The sequence below is a fragment of the Papaver somniferum genome, chromosome 1 (assembly GCF_003573695.1).
Source record: "Papaver somniferum cultivar HN1 chromosome 1, ASM357369v1, whole genome shotgun sequence".
Classification (NCBI taxonomy): domain Eukaryota; kingdom Viridiplantae; phylum Streptophyta; class Magnoliopsida; order Ranunculales; family Papaveraceae; genus Papaver; species Papaver somniferum.
Window position 1 is genome coordinate 136,297,962 of NC_039358.1, and position 11,721 is coordinate 136,309,682.

The window sequence follows — 11,721 nt, forward strand, 5'->3', positions numbered from 1 at the left end:
TATTACGGTATCATAATATGGACGAGTCCAAAAATATCGTCTGTATTAACATCATAAAATATGGGATAGATAAATAGGAGAGAAGGTTAAAGCATGAGCGAAGAGGTAACCCACTTGTGCTACGTATGGAAGAACACCGTTGGACGGGTGAGTAATATTAGGTCAAAGTATCTAGTTGTTTATCAATTACTTTTTGAAACTTTATCTTCGGGTTCGAACACTAATTCTTACCGCATTTCTTATACAGTCTCTACAACAATTTCAGAAAGTTCCGTCGCCGAGCAGAGGATAATGATTTTAACAATGAAACAGAAAGTATGCATAGTTATTTTTATATCTCTGTATTGAAGTGTGAAGTGAAAAGGCTATAAAATATTCATACCAATAAAGTTTTTTTTAATTTTTTTTACCTTTTATTTATTATCAGAGATATCAAATGAAAGTGGGATCGAAAATGTTGATAGTGGTGTCAAGATCGACCAAACAATAGGCATGAAAACACAAAGTATGCGTAATTTTTGTATTTATGTATTGAAGTGTGAATGACAAATGCTATTAAAGATTCATACTGATAAAGTTTTTTTATCCTCTTATTAATCTTTAGAGCAATCAAATGAAAGTGGTATTGGTTGCAGCGCATCCGAAAAAATTGACTGTGATGTTATCGGCTAAATCAGAGGTATCTTTTTTCTCTGTCTTTTTGCTCCCCTTATACTTGTGTTTTTTTTTTCCGTTCGGTTCATAACCGTTAATGGAGAGTCCATGACAGACTGATACTTATATACTTTCTTTGACCTTATTTTCAGTACCATATGCTCCTAAGAAGCTTGGAAACTGTGTTGAAGGTGGTTCTTATCAGATGGTGCAAGGGATGTGAATGGTGGTAGTCACCTTTAAAAATCATATACCAATAGCCGAAACAAGTGTGGGTTAACAATACCAAATAAAGCTGACACAAATATAAGACATATGCACTGGATCAGATAAATAAACAAACTGAGCACAACCTTATCTATGGTTTCTAAGGTTTTGTTAAAGGAAACTTGATTTATCTGGCTCCATATGAGTGCCTAGAAAAACAGGTTCGGCCGAATGACGGGTCTCTAAAAGATGGATTTCATCACGGACAATATCAAGAGAATCGGGTTGCAGAGTTTGAAGAAACTCAAGTAATACCTCAGAGATACAAAGTTCGAGTACCAAGTTAGGGACTTCAATTTCAGATGCTTGACGATATCTAGAATCATCATTACCCCCAAACTTAGGGTAAATAATATCCTCAAATTGACCAAAACCTATTGGATGGATTCTAGGATCCGTAAGGTTAGTACAATACCTAGATTGTTTTGTGGATTGGTTATCTAGAAAAACACCATCTTCATATAAGGGATTATCAAAGAAAGTCTCAAGCAAAGGCGAGGCGTTAATCATAGTTAGTTTCTCCGGATCACTGAAAGGTTCATCAAATAATGGATTTTCAAACACATTGCATGCTAAAGGATCACGAACTAAAGTACTAATCATGTTCACCTCTTCTAAATCATTCATCTCAGAAGACTGTCTAATAACATTAAAGACATTTAGTTCAGTAGTCATATTACCAAAAAATATGTTTGTAAGTCCGGTTCTACAGTTGATGACAACATTAGATGTGGCTAAAAATGGGCGACCTAAGATCACAAGTATTAAAGCACTTTGGTCCTGACCATGCTGGGTATCTAAAACAAAAAACTCCACTGGATAAATGAACCTATAAACCTCAATAAGAACATCCTCTTTGACACAAATAGGGACTTTGATAGGAATATCAGCTAACTGTAATGTCGTTTTGGTTGGTTTCAACTTTCTAAGACATAGTTGGGTGTACACACGATATGAGAGTAAGTTAACACTAGCTCTTATAGTCAACCAATGCCTTATCAACCATGTGATTACCAATCACACAAGATATGGTGGGGTATCCAGGGTTTTTATTCTTAAGGGATGTTTGGTTCAGAAGGACCCGATGAGGTAGCTTGACTTTCCATAATGCTTTCCATATTTATCTTGGGACTAAGCTAATGGCTGCTTGATGATTTACTATATTCTCTGCAATTTTATTATAAACACTTTTTACTGTGAAACAACCATCCTTACTTGGTCTCATCTTATGATATCCTCCTCTTGAATATTTATTGGCATCCTTCTGATTTTTTCCACAACATCAGGTAAGAACAGATCATTAAGAAGGTGATGTTCCAAGAAGAGGAATCCTGATGAATGAGCTCACTAACATATAAATAATTATAGTAATCCGGATTTGATGGTGTAGGCTTGATATCTAAATTAATTATCCAGGTATCATTGCCATATTCTAGTTTTAGCACCATTATTAACTTCCATCCATACGTTTTGTTGAAGTATGGTGAGACCCTTTTCAATACCTTTCCATATCCACGAAATGTTATATTTACATGTCTTAGTGTGAAGAAATTTTTCATTCTTGAAGTATTTAGCTTTGATAATTTTAGCACAAATAAGTTCAGACTGTGTACAAATCCTCCAGGACAACTTAGTAAGCAAAGCTTGGTTCAACATCTCTAAGTCCCTGAATGCTAATCCTTCAAACTCCTTTGGAATGCCAAGGTTTTTCCAAGCAACAAACTCCTCTGTTAGTCTTGTGACCCCACCAAAAATTCCTTTGCAAGGAATCTAGCATGTTAATGAGTTTATTAAGCATCTTAAAAGTACTCATTTGATACATAGGAAATGCATTTAGCACTGCCTTAACCATTGTCGATCTACCTGCTTGATTAAGATTGATGCTTTGCCAATGAGTTAATCTTCTTTCAAAAGCTACAGAGACCTCTTTAAAAGATTGCATCTTAGATCTAGCAATTAACAGTGGAGATCCAAGGTACTTTTCCTTCTTATCCATATCTTTCACTCCAAGAATGTGTCTAAGAGTAGTATAAACAGCAGGATCCATACTATTACTGAATAAAATGGAAGATTTGTCAAAATTAATGACCTGGACAGATTGTGAACTAAAATCTTCCAAAACTTGTAAGAGATTATTCACACTGGTTAAATTAGCATGAGTGGAGATAAGACAATCATCAACAAATAATAGATAATTGATTGGAGGTGCACTTATTGCATCTTTAATTCTATTGATTTGTTTAGTTTGATGAGCAACAACAAGAGTTCTTGACACCCATTCCATGTCAAGGATCAATAGATAAGGACAAAGAGGATCTCCATATCTAACAGCTTTACGTCAAGGATCAATAGATAAGGAGAAAGAGGATCTCCATATCTAACATCTTTATTCACCGTTAGATGAAAGCTTATTCACATAAACAAGATATACACTCTGGTTAGGTAAACCGTAACCGAACCGTGTATAAAGACTATGTCTAACATGGTTAGTTGAAACTAGCCGATTTGAACTTTAAAAGCTTAACACTCATTTTCATGTACACAAAGACATTAACCCTGAGTCACAATCATGTGATAAAATGAGTCTAGTGTTAATAGAGAATTGATCAAATGCAAATCATCTCATAGAAATAATTTAATCGCAATTGAATCATAAATGACATAGTTGGTAAATGTACAAGGTACAAATACTTGAGTCGTTCGCGAGTCGGCTGAGTCACAGTACGCGGACCGGTTAGAAAACTTATAAGCAAAACCGAGTTCCGGAGTTGATAGAACTTTTTTAGTTCACGTACCGGTTTGCAAACTTAGGTGCAACTCTAAGTTCCATAGTTGACAGAATTTTTTCAGTTCGCGTACCGGTTTGCAAACTTAAGACTTTTACCGGTTTCGGAGTTCACATAACATTTTCAGTTTGCGTACTTGTTTGGGTACTAAACTGGTTCTAGAACATAGAACTGTATTGGCTCGCATATCGGTTTAAATACTTTAACCCGGTTACCTTACCACAGTTCCAAAATGGTTTGCATGAGAATATGCATACCTATCCGGATCACGAAACAAACAGATTTTCCCATGATGTGCATATGAGTATGCATATCACACAAATCCGAAAGTCGATATATAGATACTCCGATACGTGTACAAGTACATGTAATATGACTTCAGACATATAACAATTTTCTCAGTTTGTAAGAATAATAACACTGTATTGTATTCCGAATACAGTAGTTCTATATTTCTCTAAATCTATTCAAAACATTCCTAAATAACATCGATGATACATATCACTGTTCCAAGCTATTTTTGAATGATAAACTTGAATCATGATTTGGTTCCAAAAAATAAATTTATCTCCATCGAAATTGATCAAGTATGAACAAATGTTCATTAATTAATCATTAATTATATTTCGAGAAATTCGTAAACTAAAAAATTAGTTCTCGACTCGAAATACTTGTCTATGCAAGCTAGTCTAATAAGTTATGCGACAAACGTCTCAAGGATAGAAAAGTGAATATAACTTGAGAAATAGGTGGTTCAGTCTTCACTTACATTTTTGTTGATGAAGTTCTCCAAAAGCTTCGGTCGATCTTCGCCTTCAAACGGTAGAATGATGACTGCCTCGTTTCTCAACTACATTATCCTGGACCGAGACTTAACTAATTGTAGACTAGAAATCAAGATATTGTTTTGATAACTAAATTTGACAAGCTTGATATAGCAACACTTGTGAGTTCGACCGAGCAATGCTCTAACAAGTTGATTTTTATGGCTTGAAGCAATGTGGTCGATCTCGGCGAGACGAGATTTGGCCGAAAACTCGCCGACACGACCGAGATTCCACCGAGATGTGGCTGAGGTCTCGCTGAGACGACCAAAATTCCACTAAGACACGGCAGAGATCTGAGACAAGTTCTACATATGAAAATTTAGTAATAATAATCAAATCCAACCTTGGAAACTCATTATTTATTTATTTTGTTACTTTTCTTAAAAATTGATATTGTTTTTTTATATTTGTACAGTGTAACATATGTATGTAAGGTGTGCAAAATACTTGACATACACTAATATAAAATTTAAAAATAAAAACTCCAAAATTTCCCCGAGATAATATTGTAGGTTCTAAGAGCGTCCACAGTGGTGCGAGTATAACCAAAGACCAAAGACTAAAAAAAAAGACCAAATTTGGGTTTAGTCCGTCATGTGGCGTAGTGGGAAAAGAGTATATTTGGTCGCGCGTTGATAAACATTACGCCTGGGATCAGGCGTTGGTAAAGATAACACCCGAATGGGGCGTTGGTAAAGATAACGCGCGAGTGGGGCGTTGGTATAGTATACGCTTCAGAAAAAAAAAAAAAAAAAACAAAAAAAAAAAAAAAGTGGGGCGGAGGTATAAAGCCCGCCCCATGTAAGTTTTGAAAATTTGTGAAAGTGGGGCGTTAAGTATATCAACGCCCCGTTTCATGCGTACATTATATTAACGCCCCATCGGGCGTACATTATATCAACGCCCCGTTTCAGGCATACATTATATCAACGCCCCGTTTCATGCGTACATTATATCAACGCCCGATGAATGGCGGAGATTATATCAACGCCCGATGTGTAGCGGAGATTATATCAACGCCTGACTATATTTGGATTTGGTCCTGATCGCAGATCAAATTTGGTCTGGATTTTACTCTTTGATCAAATTTTGATCGATGGTCCGTCCCACTACGCCAGCCCACTCGACTGAAAATTTGGGTTTACTCGTACATTGCAGTTGCTCTAAGTTCCAACTGAAACGAACGGATCGACTAGGAGGTTCGAAATAAGGATATCGACGTAAACAATATGCTTGAGGGTGAAATCGTACGTATTTTATTCTAATCGCCACCTCGCAACTCCCACAGGGGTTGCAAGTCGCAACAATAGGGATGTTGCGCAACACACTTGAGGTCTTGTCTTCTTGATTTTGCCCTTTCTTTTCCGTCTTCGTGTTTCAGTAGGAAGCTTGAGCTGCTCGAGGAGTTGCTATTTCCATATTCGTCAAGGTAAGCTACTTAATTTAATCTAATGGTTTACTCTGTCTGGGGTTCTGGATTCCTCTTTTAGTCTCCGACCGAGTGTCCCTCATTAGAAAATGGGAAGAGATTGCCCCAAATCATGCTTGTAGTCTCAGTGCCAACAAAACTAATACCCATTGATGATTTCAGATCAATTTTGGTTCATAATGAATACCTGTGTATGGTTTTTGTAATGCGGCTTTACCAAATATTGAAGTGTCAACCTGGACAAGCTGAAGGGGGAGAAAAATTGTCAACTTGATTAGGTCTTTATTTTCATTTTACACAAACGAAAAAATGTGATATACATGTAGCTCTTGTTTCTTGCTTGATATCGAAGTCTGAGGCAAGTTTAAATCATACTTCTGTCTGTTTAATGTTTTCTCTGATTTGGGATTGTAGCTCTAGTCTCTGGTTTCACTTCGTGATAAACCTTTGGTGCTTCTTCATTACTTCTTTGAATCTGATTCACATCATGGCAGGAGGTATTCTCTCTCTATCTTCATTGATTTTCAATTCATAGACTCATATTTGAATTTACAATGATATCAGCGGTTATAAATTCAGGAATGATTAGATGAGCCGAAACTGTTTGTGAAATTAGTTTGTATCATTTTTCTATAATGGGTTTTTGATTATGTTCTTGTATTTGTATTTGAATTTTATATAGATGGCGATATTGAATATTTGAAGAAGAATGTTAAACCACCTACATATGAAGAAACTTTGGATGCTTTGTCTTCTTTAATTACCAAACGTACTCGTGCTGATAAGTCTAATAAGGGTGATCAATTCGATGTGTTATTTGATTATGTAAAGGTAATCTCACTTATAATTTGAACTTCAATGACCTTATTCTGGCTGCTTGTTTAGTGTATGAATAACTGTATAATATTATATAAAGTTATGTGGATTTTGTAGATATTGGATCTGGAGGATTCTATTTTTCAAATGAAGGTTATACATGTCGCTGGTACTAAAGGAAAGGTGTGATTTTCTTTTCCTATTTAAGGTTTTATTAGTCTCGCTTCTTAGTAGCACTTTTACTAATAAATGCTATTTGCACTCTGCTCACTAAAGTGCTGGCAAACAAGGAGTTGTGATTGTATGGTCGGTCCCACCTTGCTACACTACCTACCCCCGTGTGTTTTGTTTCTCATCTTTTTGTTTCTTCAGCTCTGGTGTAAAGTGGAAATGGTTTATGACTTATGAGTATCAATGTCTTGTTTTTGTATTTGAATTGCTACTTTTTGTAGTTGTGAAAACCTTATTTTGCTGTTTCACAATATTTTTGTAGGGATCAACATGCACATTTACAGAATCGATACTGCGTAATTGTGGGTTTCGTACTGGACTTTTCACTTCTCCTCATCTTATTGATATCCGAGAAAGATTCCGGTTAGATGGGTGAGTTAACCTTGTTAGACATCATGAAAAATTATGTTACCTCATCCCATTGATAGCTAAAATATTTGCTTTCCCAACTGATGCGGCAGCATCTTTGATTAGCATTTAAGTTCTCTTCTCCAATTTTTTGCTGGGAGGGTGCTCCATTAGTTGGGAAAGCAAGCTGGGTCAGACAGTTTTGAGCTCAGTAACCGTACTCGTTTAAGTGTGCTGCTACTGTTGATGTTAAACTCGATATGTTTGTTCAGTTCCGAAACCTTGAACATGCAATGGCATGTAATCCCAGGAACTCACTTTGCTTCCAGGAGAAAGCGTAAAGTGTGCATGTGTCAGATTTAACCAAAACCAAAAGATGCGCTTCCTTTGAATCGACTTGCAATTAAGATGTTTGTTTCATTTCTAGTTTCTGTTTTTCCTTTGTAGAGTGGAAATAAGTGAAGACAAATTTTTGGCGTACTTCTGGTGGTGCTTTGAACGTCTGAAGGTATCATTTATAACTTGCTTACATATTGATTAGTTATTTTGAAACTATGGGGGTTCCGCTTCCTCCATAATCGTTGATCTATCTTCTGCTTTTGTCGATAATCAAGGCAAAAGCTCTTGTTTTGCCCGTTTCCTCATGTTTTTCATCATCTTGGAATGCAGGAGAAAAGCAGTGAAGATGTACCTATGCCAACGTACTTTCGGTTCCTTGCGTTGCTTGCTTTCAAAATATTTGCTGCAGAGCAGGTCAGTGCATGATATATTTCTTTCAACTTGATAGCCTAACTCCAACTTGACAATAATTTCATTCTGGAATTTGTTTGTGGTACGATTATTCTAGATCATCTGGTTGATGTCTTCCGTGTTTCTGAAGTATAACATAGAGGCTTTCCTTTTTGCTGACATTACAAGTTTCGCTCAGCAGGTGGAGGTTGCTATACTGGAAGTTGGTTTAGGTGGAAAGTTTGATGCTACAAATTTGGTATGAATTACATTTCCTTTCGAATATAAATTTGTAGTTTAATGATTGTATCAAAGTCACTTATAGCAGAACACTATAACTGCTTTATTGAATTCAGTCGAGCACAACTCACACTGTGGATTGCGTTCCATGTGCAAACACCTATTGCATGTGGAATATCTTAATGTATAGTCTAATTGAACGTAATGGAGTCACTTAACCCGAACACTATAAACGTTTTATTAAATTCAGACTAGCACGACTCACATTGTGGATTACATTTCATGTGCAAACACCTATTGCATGTGGAATATCTTCCCTTGGGTTTGACCACATGGAAATTCTGGGTTAATGATTTTTCTGTGGACTCTTTTTTCAATTAGTCATCCTTTAAAAAAAATTGGTTATCGTTATTATATTTGCTGTTTCTGACCATTCCTGGCAGGCTACACCCTTGGAGAGATTGCTGGTGAGAAAGCTGGTATTTTCAAGGTATTCATGGAACTATATACTTTTACTTTTGTAGAAACCTTTGACAAATAGGAAGACTTCTATCCTGAAACATGTTCTTTTTCTCCTTGTTCCTGATAGCAAAAAACTCCAGCGTTTACGGTGCCTCAGCCTTCTGAAGCAATGGGCGTGCTTGAGGAAAGGGCTTCTGAATTAGAGGTATGTTATACTACCTCCGTTTTAAAAAAAGAATTAGGCTAAAATGAAAAAGTGAAAGTATCTCTTTTTTAAAAACGAAGGGAGTATCATATTACATTTTTCACTACTATCTTTACTGCTTTTATTTTACTTCAAATGTGTAATTTGTCAATAGCTTAGTTAAATTTAAAATCCTGATTATTGAACACGAAAATGTAGTTGTATTGTTCGTGAATTGGCTGCCCAAAATATTTCGTATGGACTAACAATCGAAGGATATGATTTTGAAGTATGACACCCTGTATTTTCCCATTTTTAAGCTATTTTTATTCGTCATACAGGCAGTCTAGTATATGTCATTAGACACTGACAGGAACCAACCTGTAAAGCTTATATATGAACTTCATATCCGTTACAGGTAGCTCTCCAAGTTGCACATCCCTTGGATAGCAGCTTATTAAATGGTTTGCAACTTGGGCTTCAGGGCGAGCACCAATACATCAATGCAGGTCTTGCGGTTGCCCTGTGCCGCACGTGGCTCCAAAAGATGGGCCATTACGAAGGCACGTATCTGGATCAGGCTGTAAGTTGTACAGTTAGGTTTTTACTTTTCTCTGCCCATATAAAAATGCTGATATATCTCATCGATATGGGCATGGCTACAGAATTCTCTGCCCGAGCAGTTTGTCAAAGGGCTTACAACTGCCAGCTTGCAAGGACGAGCACAGATAGTTGCTGATCCATTTGTTAACGTGGAAGGCCCTGGAGATGCGGTGTTCTATTTGGATGGCGCCCATAGTCCTGAAAGCATGGAAATTTGTGGAAATTGGTTTTCTCTGGCCATCAAAGAAGATACGCAACACTATGGTTCCTTGAAGAAACAACCTTATGAGAGTTCAAATGTTTCAAATACAGCGCTTAGGGGCCCTAATGAGTTTCTGAGTATGAATTCCATACAGGTAAGTTCACAAACTGGAGCTCTTTTGGCCTTTTTATGAGTGCGGTAGTTTTGAGGTTATCGTGATTTACATTTCATGTTTACCATATAGATCTTAAATCAAGACAGCATGTTTCTTTACACAGGCTTGTTTATTGGTGTACTTACAAAATGTATTTATTGCCAACTTATATAATGACTTGCACCACTTTAATGTGCAATCATGTATTGATATTTTTTTTGAAAACTTATGGCCAGATACTCTTGTTCAATTGCATGTCAGTGCGAGATCCTCAGCTTCTTCTGCCCCGTCTAATCCGTGCTTGTGCTAATCAGGGTAACTTCTTCATGCTCTATGCAGCTGTTATGTAAGACTAAATGAGAGATTTCGCTTTATTTACCATTTACATATGATATTCAGGAGTTCACTTCCAGAAGGCTCTCTTTGTACCAAACCAATCAGTGTATAGTAAGGTCGGCTCTCATGCTTTACCCTCATCTGATCCACAAGTTGATTTATCTTGGCAACTACAACTTGAAAAAGTATGGAAAAATCTTGTTCATGAAGAGAAAGGTATTCTTTTGTTTCTTTTGTATCTGCGAAAATAGTAGTCTTTTCTTCCTCAAAATATATTACTACGATTGTGGAGTTAGTTTACACATCTATTGTGCTTTGCTTAGCCAATTTCTTTGTCAAGTGTGAAATTTTTATCATTTCAAATTGAGTTAGTGTAGTTTTCTACTAAATATGATGGACATAAAAGTAGTATTTTGTTTTCTACTTGTCTTCAGACTCGACACTAGAAGAAAGCAAGGAAGATTGTGAACACAGTATAAGGAATTCCGAAACCAGTATAGTGTTTCCTTCACTTCCCTTGGCTATTAAATGGCTCATGGATAGTGTCCAACAGAATCGATCAGTTCGTTTTCAGGTACCTATATGCTCTCCTCTTGAATTCACAATTACAAGCAATAATAAGTAAAAAGAATACAGTGTACAAAGTAACACTCAAATTCACTGATGACTGGACTATAGTTGTATCCATCACTTCCACTGATATCATAAACAGTCACTAAAATCTACTTATGCCCCTAGAAGAGAGTCTTGGGACATTTAATCTTCACACAAAAAGTCAAGAATTATATATTCTTCTGAAGCCAATCTTCTTGATTTTTCAATCTAGGTTCTGGTTACTGGTTCATTGCACCTTGTGGGAGACGTCTTGAGAATGATCAAAAGGTAAAGTATCTATCAAATAGAAATGTGCAATCATGGGTTCTGATCGTCTAATATATTGAACTCGGGCACAAACAGATGATTTATGTGAGAGAAAATGAATTAACATGGGAACTCAAAAAGAGGGATTTATCAGATTTGTGTTCTTGTAACTGCAAAATATTGGGCATAGAATCATTTGCTGTATAATTATCTGGTTTATGGTTATCTGAGTTGAGCTAAGATGTTCCCTTTAATTGAATGTTTTCGTTTTTGACTTTCTTCGCACATATTAAGAAAGATTTTCGTTACCAGTGAGAGCAAAAATTGATCCAAGGTTAAAGGTTTCGACGTTTCGTTCCATTTCTCTCTGCTTGAAAACAGAGAACGTTGGAGGGAACTTTGACACAGGTGAGGAAACAATCCTCGCCAAAAACAAGTGGAAAACGAGGATGGGAGCTTCGCTTTGGTGGATCCAGCGACGAAATAATCCACGCTTTTCTATAGCGAGGACGGGGAAAATGGGAGCGGGTATTTGATCCTCGCCTTAGCGAAATACTGTTACACCCCAGTTACACACTACGACATAATTCAC

General features: G+C 36.5%; 1 protein-coding gene across 1 annotated transcript; it reads left to right on the forward strand.

Annotated features, from left to right (window-relative positions):
- The first annotated feature begins 5,827 nt into the window (after positions 1 to 5,827).
- On the forward strand, positions 5,828 to 11,407 carry LOC113332968 (folylpolyglutamate synthase-like). Its single transcript, XM_026579457.1, has 17 exons — positions 5,828 to 5,963; positions 6,378 to 6,460; positions 6,646 to 6,794; positions 6,897 to 6,962; positions 7,273 to 7,382; positions 7,806 to 7,866; positions 8,028 to 8,111; positions 8,290 to 8,346; positions 8,612 to 8,672; positions 8,771 to 8,817; positions 8,917 to 8,994; positions 9,392 to 9,556; positions 9,639 to 9,932; positions 10,169 to 10,247; positions 10,332 to 10,484; positions 10,703 to 10,842; positions 11,095 to 11,407. The coding sequence occupies exons 2-17, from the start codon at positions 6,451 to 6,453 to the stop codon at positions 11,152 to 11,154; spliced, it is 1,614 nt and encodes a 537-aa protein (XP_026435242.1). The 5' UTR covers positions 5,828 to 5,963; positions 6,378 to 6,450; the 3' UTR covers positions 11,155 to 11,407.
- Positions 11,408 to 11,721: the final 314 nt, after the last annotated feature.